Source organism: Podarcis bocagei (genome assembly GCF_964188305.1).
Source record: "Podarcis bocagei genome assembly, chromosome: 2".
Classification (NCBI taxonomy): domain Eukaryota; kingdom Metazoa; phylum Chordata; class Lepidosauria; order Squamata; family Lacertidae; genus Podarcis; species Podarcis bocagei.
In genome coordinates this window covers 96,292,766-96,308,991 of record NC_138126.1, presented here as the reverse complement: position 1 = coordinate 96,308,991, position 16,226 = coordinate 96,292,766, and the positions used below count along the sequence as shown (strand labels likewise).

General features: G+C 41.9%; 1 protein-coding gene across 1 annotated transcript in view; it reads left to right on the top strand.

Annotated features, from left to right (window-relative positions):
- The window catches only part of MGAT5B (alpha-1,6-mannosylglycoprotein 6-beta-N-acetylglucosaminyltransferase B), a 180,437-nt gene that overhangs the window by 143,143 nt on the left and 21,068 nt on the right, over nt 1-16,226 (top strand). Inside the window, exons 11-14 of the mRNA XM_081185361.1 lie at nt 1,194-1,324; nt 7,029-7,184; nt 11,683-11,829; nt 13,565-13,681. Of these exons, the coding sequence (XP_081041487.1) occupies nt 1,194-1,324; nt 7,029-7,184; nt 11,683-11,829; nt 13,565-13,681 (551 nt within the window). The remainder of the gene's footprint in view (nt 1-1,193; nt 1,325-7,028; nt 7,185-11,682; nt 11,830-13,564; nt 13,682-16,226) is intronic.

The following is a 16,226-nucleotide window of genomic DNA, read 5'->3' as shown; positions in this document are numbered from 1 at the left end:
ACCAAACTTTATCCTCCCAGTAACTCTGTGGAGTAGATCCCTGATTGTGCAGACAAGTCCATCAGTGAACAGTTCGTATGAACATAGCATCTAGTCTACCAAACACATCTACTGCCTTGTGCCACCACCCCATCCTCCAGCATTCTCCCCCAGCTGCTGGATTCCTGATGTTACTTCCAAAAAATATGTCCTGTGACATTCAGTGATCATGGAAATCTACTGAACTGCATGGCCAAAATGTCACCTGAGAAAACAAGAGATAAAAAGCGCATGAACACCTTAAGAGCTATCCATAATAATCAGCAACCTGTAATTTTGGAAGGTTGTTTATCATTCTAAAAATGAAAGCCCAATAGAAGAAGCAAACACGGAGGGACCCCCAGCATTGAGAAATTACAGTTTGTTTGAAAATTACTTGGATATTTGAAGCTGAATCTTACAAGTGGAGGCTGTATTAGACTTGACTTTGCAAGTAGCAAACCAATAACATTTGTTGAATGCATCCTCTAAGGCAATTCAGCTCTAAAGTAATTCAATTTCTTCAACATTTGGGGTTTTTAAAAATAATAATAATAATAATAATAAAGCTGTTATAGCTCCAGAGAACTAAGATAAGATTATACTCAGATTATGTTTTTTAAAAAAGTTGTGCCAAAGTGAAAATTCTCAATGTTTCAATTTTTATTTTTTAAAAAAGCATTTTCCAGAGTTGATGCATTTCATTTTTGTTAATTGCCATCTCTGCCTCATGTAGCCCACTCTACTAGATGTCGGTGTTGTTTAATGAGAAGAAAAATATAAAGTATTTCTGGGTTATTCCATTATTAAATCAAAGATGTTATGTAATGGAGGGTGTAAAATATCTCAATGGACTCATTTCTAAAATTAATGTAACTGACTTGTAAACTAACGGAGCAGATCTCCTGTGAATTATCAGAAAACGCGCGCTGCAATCGTGGCAGCATATGTGGGAGGACATGTGGCACTTTTTATATTATAAAACCATGTGGTGGTAGAAAGTCGAGTATGAGTGCAAAATTCAATGCAGCCCTAGCAAAGAGCCTGTGAGGCTTCTTTCCACAGCCTGTGAGGCATCCCATTGGGAATGGAGTGTTTGTGTTACTGAGAACAGAGAGGAAATCTCTGGAGAAACCTAGTGCAAGTCAAATGCATGGATGTTTATTTCTTTGCAGCTCATACGCCTGACAATTCCTTCATGGGTTTTGTGTCTGAGGAGCTCAATGAAACAGAGAAGCAATTCATTAAATCCAACAAGGCTAACAACATGGCAGTGGTATATGGGAAAGAAGCCAGCATTTGGAAGGTGGGTAGCGAATAAAATAGTGGAACTTTTTAACAGTGTCCAAGGCATTTAATCACCCAGCCATGGTCCAAAGTGTGCTAAATACTCTGTGGCTGCAATCTTATGCAAACCTATTTAGAATTACATCCAACTGAACTCTGTGGGACTTCTTTCGAGTAATTAGTTATGGAGTGCATCTCTTATAACATTTAACAAATGGATGAGGAACCTGTGCCTCTCTCAGTGGTTTTTTTTTACTCCATCTCCCATCAGCTCTAGCCAATGTGGCTAATGGTCAGAAATGACTCTATTGTAATGACTGTAGTTTGTTTTAATAGATTTTAGCAGTAGCAACAACAACAACAACAACAACATGATGGTGGTGCTGGTGCGAGTTGTACTGTAGTCCAATAACAGTGGATGCCACAGACTCCTCATCCCAGACACAGCAGAGGACCATATGAAGAGTTATAGGTTTCATCCGAATAATTCTTTAACTTTCAGGACCAGTTTAGGGCTTTGATAGGTATATCCCGATCTTTGCCTGGTTGCAAATGCAAAGGATGAGGGGCTTCTCTTTCACATAGAACTACACACACACCAACACACACACATTCTTTGTTTAAATGCCACAGTGAGAGGACTAAGTGAATGTTGTCACTCTATGTATTATATCTATGGGCCACTCTATATAAACATAAGCATTTGAAAGCTTTTATGAGCTACTTAGCCTGTCCTCTTCATTCATCTCTGCTGCATTATTCCTTGCAGCAGCAAATAGTAATGATGGGCCCAAGAAAGCGTGGGGAAGGAACTATTGTGTTCATGTCATGCTATTTAAAAAGTGCTTTTAAGAACTTTAAAATGCTTATCATATATGGTTCTTCAACTCCCCTGTTGCCGAAGCTTCTCCAGTTATCATGATGCCACCCTGAAGTTCTGGGGATTGGATGAATTCGTGGAGGAGGAGGGGACAAGCATGAGCTACTGTCTGTGACAGTTAAATGAATACCAGTGGCAGGATAGTTTGGGGTAGCTGAAAACAACCGTACAGGAGGCTGAATTGCCTTTATGGCCTGCTTACACTGAGAGCCAGTGTGGTGTAGTGGTTAAGAGCAGTAGTCTCGTAATCTGGTGAACCGGGTTCGTGTCTCTGCTCCTCCACATGCAGCTGCTCGGTGACCTTGGGCCAGTCCCACTTCTTTGAAGTCTCTCAGCCTCACTCACCTCACAGAGTGTTTGTTGTGGAGGAGGAAGGGAAAGGAGAATGTTAGCCGCTTTGAGACTCCTTAGGGTAGCGATAAAGTGGGATATCAAATCCAAACTACTACTACTACTACTACTCCTACTACTACTACTACTCTTCTTCTTCTTCCTCTTCCTCCTCCTCTTCTTCTTCTTCTTCTTCTTCTTCTTCTTCTTCTTCTTCTTCTTCTTCTTTGGAAGCACTGGATTGGGCTCTGTTCAGAAATGATGCTTGGCTAAATGAGACCTTGGTACAATCCAACAGAGCTTTCCTGAAGCTCTGTTGGTTCCTGGTTGCTTCAGAGCATTTCTGAGATCTTTTTAGTTTGTTGACATTGATACAGAGGAACTAACTCTCATTCCTTCTTCCTTCTCTCTGTGTGCCCACCATGGGATTTCCAGCTGCAGGTAAACAGAAAATCATTTTTAACTATGTGCTTTTTATGCGTATTATTTGGATTTGAATACCCGTTTGCGCTGACAAAATGGCATTTTATTTGAAGGCTACATTGCAATGTGTACGTGTACAAAAATACATACACTAGTGTAAAGTATGCATATCAATGCATATAATCATGAAAATAGCGTGGAACATGCAGTATATTAGGGTACATCACCTTGGGGGGAAATGCATATATTGGAGAAAACTGCATATAAAAATGTCCATGTCAGGAGAAGTTACACTAAATTACTGGTAAATTTTCCGAAGCGCTTAAAAAAAAATCTGATATAAAAATGGGGGGGGGGACTGAATTTAAGGTTGGAAAAATGAGAAACTGCTAAAAATTAAAATTGACAAATTCACCCATCTCTGTCCCCCCCCACACACATATGGAGCCCAAGCCCCCAAGTTCCAGTGTGTGCCTTCAGAGTAGAACACTTGAAACACAACACCTCTCATTTTTGAATCAAACCCAGGTGGTGAATGGCTTGGCTTCTTCCCTTTGCTGTTTTGTTTCCTCTGCACACTTCTGTTTTCCAGGGGGAAAGCAGGTCAATTACCCCCTGAGTGTAGAAGCAAATCCTGCCTAGAGAACGCTTCCTCTTCCCCCCCTCCCCCCCCTCTTGCACAGCTTTACTTGATGCAAACATTGTGCATCTCAAGTTATGGAAATCTCTTGTGCATCAACATGTGATTGTTCATCACACAGATTTCTATCCAGCAAACTGAAATATGTGCCATCAGGAGTGCAGTGGAGGGTTTTTAAATTATCGCTTCCGCTAAGCAAGAACTCTATGCAGAAACCATAGGTTTTGTCTGAAGATGATTATAACAATTTTCACCCATACCATATTTGCCAGAACCTGTGACGCACCATAGATGTATACAACTTCCTTATTCACTTTAGCGTGCAACTGATTTGAAAGAAAGAATTAATGTACTATCAACACAAAAGCAATATCAAGTGGATGTTCTCCAATGCAGCATCTGCTTGTGCCACAGGGCTCCTCTTTTCTCTCCTACCCTGCATACCCCCAAAATCAGCTCCAGACAGCTGGTGTGGGGCATTCAGGAAGGTGGCGGAGAGAGTAGAGAAATGCGAAGTCCCGTTGCACAATAGGCTTTCCATTGCAAAAGCAGGCAGGTACCATATCTATCTATCCATCTATCCACACACACTATTCATATCTTCCATTATTTTAACAAATGCTGTCTGTAATATTCACATCCATTCTAAGAAACTCACACCTGATCTGAATATACTCCATTTTATTCCTCTAAGTATAAACCCTGTTTTGTATTGCAAATGATCGCTTCAATGTGCTTATCTAAAAAGGTAAAGGTCAAGGGACCCCTGACCATTAGGTCCAGTCTTGACCGACTCTGGGGTTGCGGCGCTCATCTTGCTTTATTGGCTGAGGGAGCCGGCGTACAGCTTCCAGGTCATGTGGCCAGCATGACTAAGCCACTTCTGGCGAACCAGAGCAGCGCATGGAAATGCTGTTTACCTTCCCGCCGGAGTGGTACCTATTTATCTACTTGCACTTTGACATGCTTTCGAACTGCTATGTGTTTATCTACCTGCCTTTAAAAAGTATAGCTTTATATATACTGGGGCTCAGTGATCATTTGCAATACGAACCGCTTGCTGACAGCTCAAAGGTCACTTGCAGACTTACTTCCTTTGGCCACAGTTCCTCTACATAACCTTGTCTCATACAACCCACAGACTCTTGTATAAGAAACCTTACAGAAATAAGACACTTATAAGCACTCATGGAGTGCACTGGATGCTTCCAACTGGAACACTCAAAATGAATTTGCTCCTTTTGTTGATTTGCACAATTTTTGTTTTGGTTGTGAGCTGGTGCACAATTTTTATTCATTATTGTTTCCATCGGTTTCTGAAAACATCCTTGGACATGACTGTGCATTCCTTCCAGTCTCTGGTGTATTGTACATGAGCCCAAGTCACATGCCGGAGGCTTCCCACTATACAGGGCAAGACTTGGCACAGCCCAGATCTGTATGACAAGGCAAAGCATCTCTGTGCTTACATGAGGGGACCTCATGTGAACGTCCATTTTAAAGCCTGGCATTGCCATAATGGAATGTAAAACAGAAGCGTCAGCAGAATTCAGACTTGGATACTGGGCTTTATGAAAAATGTTCCCTACCCACGTGAGCCAACTCAGTCTTGTTCCCATCAAACATCTGACCGATCAACCCAGCAGTTGGTGTGTGGTGTTTTGCATGTGCAGAAAGTGCTGCACACTTCTTAGTGGTTTTACGCTTCAGCCACAATACCAAATGTGGTGGAAGAATTGAAACAGATCTTTAAGTGTATCAGCATCCCCCAGTGGCAGCAAAAGTTGCATCACTTCTCTAAGTGCTTGAGGCAGGTGTCTGCTGCAGACAGCACAGGGAGGATAAGCGAGAGCAAGGCTTGGCCATTAAAGTTCCCAGCCTTTTTTGTCTACTAAACCAGAGACCATACAGTAATTTCTGTGGCTGGGAAGAGCTTCCTCTTTAGGCTGGGCTTCAATGAAGCCCAGGTTTCGATTACTGTTTGTACCTCTGCTCTCACCCCTAAGTTTAATTTGGTTGGTTTGTGTCTTCTAATGCTGAAAAGTGTGGAGAAATTGGGGGAAGAAGGGAGAGCAGAAAGCAGTCTGTTTTGCAAAGGACAATGCTGACCACAGCTGAATTCAAAGGGGAAGTTACTTCTCTTGTGCAGAATTTATGCTGGCACGGAAAAGAGATCCATGCTTGGAAACATTGTGTGACATGTATTGATCTGCTAGCCTACTCATTTGATAGAGTGATAATGAAGTCCTTACCAGCTACGCGCAATTCTTAAAAGGCAACATCAAATGAGCTTCAGAGTTAATCAACCTAATGCGGGGCTCATTCCCAAAAGGAAACATGCCGGGAAGCTGCCAGATAACACCTAAAATATATGTGGAGAACCTTGGCCCAGTTTCATTCATGTAGGGGAGCCTGGAGGGAGAGAAGGAGCTCTCTACAAACCATCAGTTCAGCTCTCGGGCAACATATCCTTTTCCCAGGAAAAATAAGTTTCCCCACCTCTGATTGAGCAACTGGTACCTGCTTCTCAAAATAGCATACCACCTACATAATTTGATCAGACATAAGCTTATTCCAAAGAGCAGGACCTCCCTTTAAGAACAGGATACCTTTTGAATGCTCTAAGGCAGTGATTCTCAACCTGTGTGTCCCCAGATGTTGTTGGACTACAACTCCCATCATCCCTGAGCTCTGGCCTTGCTAGCTAGGGGTGATGGGAGTTGTAGTTCAACGACATCTGGGGACCCACAGGTTAAGAAAGGCTGCTCTAAGGGCATGGTAACATAATGTACTGGCATCACATTTTTTCGAACTGCTCAACGCACTTCATTTTAGATTGCTACTTACAACATAGGAGCCAACTCTTAGGAGCCAAGGTCCCTTCACCCCCCCCAATAATATATTTGAGGGGCTGTCCCTCCCCCATTTTGATGGGCATTGCCATTCAAATGATGTGCATGTGCCATGTCTTGTGATCATGTCTTATGTAGAGCAGGGCTTACCTGCCCCCCCATATTTTATTCAAGTTGGCACCCCTGACTTACAATAACCTGTTTAGGTAGGCCAGTATTATTATATTATATTATATTATATTATATTATATTATATTATATTATATTATATTATATTATACTGTATTATCTCCATATTATAGAGGTGGTGGCTGAGACTGAGAGATGGAGCAGCTTGCCTAAGGCCCACCCAATATTCTCATGCTTGGAGTGTGAATTTAAATCAGGAACATATTAGATACCCTAATCATTATACTAGCTGATCTCCTATTGTCTCTGCCGGGGTACATTTTTATTTGCTTGCTTAATTGGGGAAAGGTTACCATCTGGATGAGCCATGACAAAATCTATGCAGCTGGACGGAATTTTATATGTCCTCACGAATTCTGAACTTTGTGACTGGCAATCACGGATGAATTTCTTTCCTTTCTTTTCTCAGGGCAAAGAGAAGTTTCTAGCCATCCTGAACAAGTACATGGAGATCCACGGCACTGTTTATTATGAAACACAGCGCCCGCCTGAAGTCCCAGCTTTTGTGAAGAATCATGGTCTCTTGCCACAACATGAGTTCCAGCAACTCCTGAGAAAAGCCAAGGTATTTGCCACAGGCAGAAAGAAAGAGGGTTGCGGCCAAATGAAACTCTGGCAATAAGAAATTCTCCAGTTGTGGGTTTGTTTTTTAAGAGTTATGTGCCAATCTGCTACAAGGCAAAGGTCTTGGAGAATGCATTGGAAATATTGTGGCAATAAAGATGTGGGAATCCACAGGGGGCAAAACCCTTAGGCAGTGCTCCAGGGATGGTAATGGTGGTTGGCTGTTTCTTTCTATATCGATCTATCAATCATCTATCATCTATCTATCGATATCTATCATCTATCTATCTATCTATCTATCATCTATCTATCTATCTATCTATCTATCTATCTATCTATCTATCTATCTATCTATCTATCTATCTATCTATCTTAGAAGGAACCATGGAAGGGCGGGGAAGGGAAGTTGATGTTTAATGTTTTGCTTTGTATATGTGATTATGGAAAAACTCTCTCTCTCTCTCTCTCTCTCTCTCTCTCTCTCTCTCTCTCTCTCACACACACACACACACACACACACACACACACATATGACAAAATAAAAGGGGGAAGTTAGAATAAGCAGCAGTAAGGAGTGGTTTCTGGCACTTTAATTTTTTTTCAATTTTTCTATTTTTATTGGAATTTTATCTACAACATAACACAAACCCCCTCACCTTCCCAATACACAAATCCACCCTCATTAAATGTGAACATAACATACAGTGAGCATTACATACAACAATACAAACAACCAAATAAAAGACTTCCTTTACCCTGTATCTGGCCTCCTTATTTTCTTCTTATAAACGGTTTCCTTTATGAATAATTATTAAGATTTTTCTAATTATAACTTAAATATTCACAAAGTCTCCTGCAGACATTAATCGAAACAAGTCCAGGTATGTATTTTAGGGCACTGTTTTGTGAAGTATTCTCTGCATTTCCCCATGCTTTTTGAAACTCTTGTCTAGTGTGATCTCTAATTGCCTCTGTTAATCTAGCCAGTTCACTATACTCTAACAATTTATCTTGCCATTCCTTTTTTGTTGGCACAGTTTCTTTTTTCCAGTTTTTAGCAATTAGGATCCTTGCCACTCCTGTGGCATAGAGGAATATTTTCTGATCTTCTCTTGCTATGCACTTTACATCCTGTGCCTCTTGGCATAAGGTAGCAGGTACCATGCAAAAAATGATAATATTGTGGCCAAATCATGGAACTGAAATTCCGCTGTGAAAGCATTTCTCAGCCCAGATCTTATGGGATGTTTCTGCCATTAGAGAATGATAATGTCTGTTTGAAAGTTGGATTTACTTATTCCCTTTATTTTTTAACCAATTACATAAAAAGTGAAATTTAGTTAAAGATGGATTTAGAGGCCTCTCATGACCAGAGGCCCTAAACTGTAGGTTGCTTAACACTGGTAGGAGTACAGGTTTACAACACAAAACTAGTCAAGTCTACTCAGACGTAAAGCCTATTGCATTCAATTGGCCTTAGTCCCAGTTACTAGGGAGTAGGATTGCAGCCTTAGTCACATAGCTTCTCCAGGGTCCTTGCTCTCTTATCTCAGTGGGCCATAGGACATGTTCAAACTAGAGTTCTTTGCCTGGAGTTGGTGAGGAAACTTTCTCTCTTTCTCTTTTTGCCAGTTCATTCCACAGTGTGTTGCTGAATAATTTCTCCCCTCTCCTGATCTGATCACTCCATAAGCCTGCTAATGGTTCACCTCCACAGCTGGTAATGCAAGGCTGATGAAGCCACTGCTTGTATGAAAATGGCATAATAGAATTAGAAGGGCAAAGTTGCGCAGAGCGGAAATGGTTTGGGAAAAGTTTAATCTCATTACGGGAAGAGATAGCTGAAGATCTTACAGATGGATCTTCTTCATAATTATAGAGTCAGGAGTTCCTGCAACCCTTTAGCTATCTTGCTAGTGCTTCTAAAGAATTCACTGAAGCATATAATTGCAACAAAGAATTTATTAGGTTCGTCCTCCATTTTCTGTCCATGAACATTTAAAAGTCTCAGGTGTCTACACATTATTTTCTGTGACTTGCTCATGTCTTTAGTGACTTCAGAATGGTTTTTACTTTCAGTGTAGGAATGGAGCTTGAATCCCTCCTCCAAATCCTTTGTCAAACCTCCACCCATTTCCCTCCTCACACCCCGCAATGATCTAAATTGGGCACAATCCAGTTAAAGTTCACCACTCACTTGAAAGACCTTGACTAAAGCTGTCTTCTGTGTGCCCCAACCCAGGGGCAGAGGAAGGAGGGTGCAGTGGGGTGGTCCACCCCCGGTGTCACCACTGAGGGGGTGACAAAATGCCAGGCGGCACTCACTGCAGGGCCTGCAGTGCACCCGAGCCACATGTCTCTCCTGGGAGTGACATGGTGGCTTGGGCAGGCAAACTCCTCAAAGGCCTCACGGAGCATCCTGCCCCAGCTCGCCCTGCCCCATGGGCAGCTGGCCCCACCCCTGGGTGCAGGGCATTTGTGCCACCCAGGTGCCCGATTGACTTGCTCCACCGCTGCCCCAACCCTCTGAGGTGGTGGCAATCACCTGTCTGTTATGTCCTCCCCAGGGAGCCTTGCCCAGGTCCTCACCTTGATGGGTTTTGGTGCCGGGAAATGGCATTTTAATTGTATTTCCCCAGGCCTCTTAATCACCTGAACCTACTTTAACATTGTTGTGCTGGTTTTTTATTATTGTATTATTGAAACTTATTCTTCTTAGCTTAAGCTGCTCTGGGATGTCGCTTGGTATTGATGATGGTGGATATAAATTACTCACTCAAGCAAACGATCAAATAGATAAAATAACCAACAGTTCTTTTGCAGCTCATGATAAACAATTGCAAAGGCAGATTTGCCCATATACTCTGGGGTTCATTTCTCCCACTAAGGTGAACCTCCATATGCCAACGAAACGAAACGAAACGAAACGAAACGAAACGAAACAAAACGAAACAAAACAAAACAAAACAAAACAAAACAAAACAAAACAACAAAACACTTATTGGTGGTGTTGCTCATGGAAGCACGTTGCTCAAAACAGCCGTGTGCCGCCTCTTCCCAAGGGAAAGAAAGAGGATAGGCCAGAAGAGCTTGTGCAGAGGCACCCCATGTGGATACAGAGATTTATTGTATTTCTTTTACCAGTGGACCAGTGTCTACCTTCAACCAAACTCTCAGCTGCCCACCTTCTAATTTACAACAGCCAGTCGAGTGGCTAGCCCTGCCTGTCAGTTTCCTCCTCCTTAGTCTCAGAGTTGATTCTTTGTAGATCTCAGCAGGGAGGAGGATGGGAACAAGGCTAGAATGAGTTGGCTGTGCTTGTCATTGGCTCTGGTGCCACCTACTTCTAGTCCTCCTGCCTTCCACCCTACCAGTCCCAATTGGCATCAGCCACCTTACTGTATGTTACAAAATGACAGGAATAAGGATAAAAAGGATAAGAGACAAGCCCAATCCCAAATTCACCAATATAGATAGATAGATAGATAGATAGATAGATAGATAGATAGATAGATAATACTTTATTCGGCTATAAGCCCACAAGGTAAAAACCAATCAATAAATAAAATAGCATTTTACATTCTAAAATATCAACTAAAATATTTCAACGCATACTCTCCTTCACCTTACATACAATCTCTAGGTGAACCATATTGTGGCCTTGATTATAAAGATGGTGGATAGAGTTTACTAGATTTTAATAGTCATGCAGCATTCCATGAAGTCTTTTATATGAAAGAACTGAATTCAGGAATCTGGCAACCTGTAATGTTCTATAAGAATCAATGTCCTGGAGTAGATAGGCTAGATGTGATTCAGGTGGTTTTGCAAGAGTTTCCAAAATGATTGAGCTCAGAATCCTTGATCGGGGAACAATATATAAAGGACAATTAAACAAGATATGATGAAGGGATTCTATTGATTTGTTGTCACATGCGCATAAAACAGAGGTTTTACCATTAGAAAATCTATTGTTCAGCACATTTGAGGGGAACACATTAAATCTGGCTCTAACAAAAGTGCAAATTCACCAATTTCAACTCCTATGACTGTCTAAATTAAAAATAAAAAAAAGGTTTTTAGCTCCACCCCTAGTTTCCTGGGCTAATTCAAATATTTTCATACAAAGGCAACAATATTTCTGAATAAAGAATATTGTTAAGTGGAAGAATGAAACTGCAACATGTTCAAAGACTATCGTTTGCTATCTGCCATGTTCATTAAAATTATATGCAAATTGTTAATTAGTGACTACTGAAACATGCAAATGAGTAGAGGCTGTCTGGGCCACGTGTCCATTCAACTCTTGTCCTCTTAAATGACACAGGTACTGGACTAATTGTGGGACTTTCAGCCAACAGGTTAAAATGCCAAGCAAAGGATTGGTAGACCATTAACTCCCATGGCAAAGAACTGAAGGGTTAAACAAATAACTGAAATAGCTTTAAAATAGTGTGGTTGCCAAAGATGCCTGAAATATCTGAATTTTCTCTTTGCAGCTTTTCATTGGGTTTGGTTTCCCCTATGAGGGCCCCGCCCCCTTGGAAGCAATAGCCAATGGGTGTGTTTTCCTGCAGGCTCGTTTCAACCCACCCCACAGTTCACTCAATCATGAATTCTTCAGAGGGAAGCCTACATCGAGAGAGGTAAGCCTGCTCTGAAATTGTGCAGCAAAGATCTTAGACCTGAGCCTAATTGATCTAGGTATTTCTAAAGCAGGGATGGGCAGCCTGTGGCCCTCCAGATGTTGCTAGACAGGTCAGGGGTGATGGGAGTTGTAGTCCAGCAGCAGTGTCCGGAGAGCCACAAGTCCACCATCTCTGACATACTTGCAGCTTCATCGCCGCTCTAACAGTGGGGTAGGAGAGCTGAAAAAAGTTCACATCTGGCAAGCAATGTGCCCCTTGGGTTTCAGATAGTACTTGGGTTGACGAGTCTAAAAGGCCCAGGGCACAAATTTTCACAGCCCTCTTTCTGCTACGGTGGCTGATTTACCAGAAGTATAGTATTTAGCATTAACTCTGGAAGTGTATACTCAATTCTGAATAAACTAAACCCCCTAGAGCAAAATATACATCAGAAGGCTTAGTTTGGTCAGAATTGAGTATACACTTCCATACATACATTATTTCTGGCAAATAAGCCACCATAGCTGCCAAAGGGCTGTGAAAATTTGGGTCCCAGGCTTCTTAGACTTGTCTACCCATGTATTTTCTGAAACCAAAGGGTCACATTGCTTGCCAGATGTGAAATATATTGGCATTATTTTCAGCTCTCGTAAAGGTAAAGGAACCCCTGACCATTAGGTCCAGTCATAGCAGACTCTGGGGTTGCGGTGCTCATCTCGTTTTATTGGCTGAGGGAGCCGGCGTACAGCTTCCGGGTCATGTGGCCAGCATGACTAAGCTGCTTCTGTCGAACCAGAGCAGCGCACGGAAGCGCCGTTTACCTTCCCGCCGGAGCAGTACCTATTTATCTACTTGCACTTTGGTGTGCTTTCAAACTGCTAGGTTGGCAGGAGCAGGGACCGAGCAATGGGAGCTCACACCGTCGTGGGGATTTGAACCGCCGACCTTCTGATCAGCAAGTCCTAGGCTCTGTGGTTTAACCCACAACGCCACCTGCATCCCCCACTGTAAATGTACCAGCCTTTCAGAGAACCAGTGTGTTCTAGGGGGTAGGATTATGACCTTCGATTTGGGACAGGAGTACATTGGGTGGTATTCAACCTAGTGCTAAGTTCCTCATTCCATCAGTGTGAAGATTTCACCATGGTCAACAAAACATTATCTCCACCTCTCCCCCCTCCCCCAGTTCATGCCCCCTAAATCTGTTCTAAGATTTTCTCCAACCCTCTGGGGTAGATTTGTGTAGGGCATGTGCATCGGGGGGAAAGAGGGGAGGAGGTTCCTGTTGCTCAAGAAATCCTTGCACTGATGGGATGTAGTAGTTCATAATGCCTGTTGTTCTCTTCCAGCCTCAGTTCCCTCATTTGCAAAAATATTAGAGGGGGGACCTGTACAGGTGAGCTGTTGTGAGAATGAAGGAGAGCTGCTTCAAATGTCACTTTGCCATGATAAAATTATAATAGGAAAAAGTGCTTACCTTGTAATATGTATATAGGTGCATGAGGGAAGGTTGAGGCAGTTAGCCACATCATGTACAGGGATCTGAGAAGATAGTTCTACCTGAATTAGTACATGTCTAGAAATGAATATTTCTTCCATGGCTTAAATAAGTTTGTACTATATATAAGCTCCACTCAGTTTCCTTTATTTCCTTATTGCCATTTCTGATCCTCATGCTTTGCTTTGTATTCTGAAGTGCTTGCAGCCACAGTGCCCCCTGCAGGAAGTATTATGTTTCCTTTCTGTATTTTAGGTACCCTCCCAGCATCCCTATGCAGAGGATTTTATAGGGAAACCCCATGTGTGGACAGTGGACTACAATAATTCAGAGGAATTTGAAGCTGCTATCAAAGTCATTATGAGGACTAAGGTAACTGCCAGCCAAGCCTCCTGAAACATTATTAGTCATAGAAATCAAGCCTTTTATTTCAATATTTTGCCAAAAAAATTTAAGAAAAAACCCAGTGGGTGGATTCAACAAGAACAATGGCAGGTTGAGAATGAGTGTGGGTTTGCAGCCCATCTCAGGAAAATAAAGAGAAACATGACCTATTTCAGGTGTATTGTATCCCTGTCCCTACAAACTATAGGACAGAAAGTCAGGCCATCTGGATTAGAAGGTGTTAATAAGTGAGTGAGCTGTGTTTTGCTTTTACTTTCTTAACTTCTCCTCAAAGTTTCATTTTTTAAAATGTCACTTTCAACAAACACAGTTAAAAATAAAAACTTGGCATTTAGAAACTCAAGACATGGGAGTGTGTCCCTTATGTGACTCCCAAAACACTCTTGAGTGTTTCATGACTGTTTCCACCTTTATTTTAAGATGTACATAGAGGTGGGGGAGAAATTTGATTCAGTTCACATTTAAAGGCAAGTTTACTTGATCTGCACTTTCTGAAGCAATGTGAGCACCAAGACCTGTCCTTTGAAATTTTCACTTCTCTGAATTTTGCAATGCAGTTTCTCAGCCTATCCATATACAAAAACCCATATACTATGGGAAAGTGTGCACAAAATTTGCACATATTCGTGAAAATAACATGCAAGTATGCATTATATGAGGGGGAATTGCACTGCAGAAAAGGTGTCTGTTAGGCAAAATTGCATACAAATATGTATATGTTTGCAGAAGAAAAGAAAAGAGGGCTTTTCATGAAGACTTAAAAAAAAAGAAACCACATATGGGAGAACTGAAGACTGAGGGGGGATGTGAAATGAAGACGAAACAGAACTGACAGATCCACCCATCCCTTCATGTACATAAACATAACATAATGTAGGACAGGCACACACATTGAACTATTTCATAGCAATGACCCACATATGGCAAACTCAATGCTGGGATTTCTGCTCCTGGTTTTACCAAGAGTTAAAAGCAAGCATTCATAGACCAAATGAGACACTGCAGTTAATATCTGGCTGCCACAAAAAACGGTTGCCACGCATTTTGTTCTCATTCTCCCCTGTGGAATATTGAAGGAGAATTTATACCTTGTGACTTGTGTGACATCAGAATGTTCAACAAGGTCTTAAGGCTAGCTCAGTCAGGAGAACATGAGCCTCTTAAGAGACTATTCATCTCAAGATCATGGGTTTGAGTCCCACATTGCACAAAAAATTCTTGCGCTGCAGGGAGTTGGACTAGATGTCCCTCATGCTTCCTTCAAACTCTGCAATTCTATGAATACAATTCTATGAAATAAACAGATGACCAGGCCTGCTGTCCGCACTGAGGTCTGCTCATGAGGGTGAAACGCACATGTCATGAGTGACCCAAGGTTGCCTTTGCTAGTTGATACAGAAGAGGAAGGGGGAACCAGATGTATTTCCTGCACTTCTTTGAAAACTGTCACACCTTTGCTAACATCTAGTTTAGCCCTAAGATATGAGTTTTAAGATTACATGTACAGAAAGAAGTAACGTCAGCCAGAGGCCTCAGCATTTATACCTTTGTTTTCAGATAAATCTTTTCCAGCTTCTGGGCAATTTCTCAAAGATTGCTCTGCAGAGCCACTCCTGTATCAGGAGATATTAACACAACTTGCCTGCTGTTCACTCCTACCATGCAAGTGCTATAAAAGCTCAGGATAATTTATCTTCTTTGATTTAATTATTCATTATTAGTATATTAGCAGTATTTGTATTAAGCCAGCCAACAATAAGAGGAAGAGCCTCAAGTGCTGCCTCTTAAATATGAGCATTGTAGACACACACACACACACACATTTTTTGGGGGGGGGGGGAATGGCTGGGAAGTAAGGAAAAAGGCCTTCTGAAAAATGCAGCACCTGCTGTGTGATGCGGTTTCTCAAAGACTTTTAAAATGTATCTGTCATGAATATTTACTTCTCCCACAGCAGAAGCCTTTCAAGTTGTCCAGATCATTAAAGTCAATTCTCCTGGAGGGAGAAATTGTGCTGATCTCCATTTTGCTCACAATTTGCTTTGGGTGGGGGAGATGGGTGTCTCTGTTGTTTGAAAAGACAATGCGCTGCAAAATGGTGCCTCTCTTAATACCCAAGTCTGACTCAGAAGGTTGGCAGGAATCAGGGAACTCAAATCAACTGAGTGACTATTAAAAGGGATTTATTTATTTTTAGAAATCAGTGATTGCTGCTTCACACTTTATGTAGTAGCAACTCCAAGCTTGTCTCCAAGTGAACACAGGCCAGGAAGCTATCACCAGTCCCAGCTCCCCAATCAGTATACCTGGATCACCCAATCTGCAGAGGTAGCCATATTAGTCTGTAGCAGAAGTAAACGCAGAGAGTCTGGTTGCTTCTTAAAGACTACATTGGTACCTTGGTTTACAACCATAAACCGTTCTGGAGGTCTGTTTGTAAACCAAAACAGGTTGTAACCCAAGGTGTGCTTTCGCCAATGGGGCCTCCAAAAATGTTTTGTTCTTAATCCAA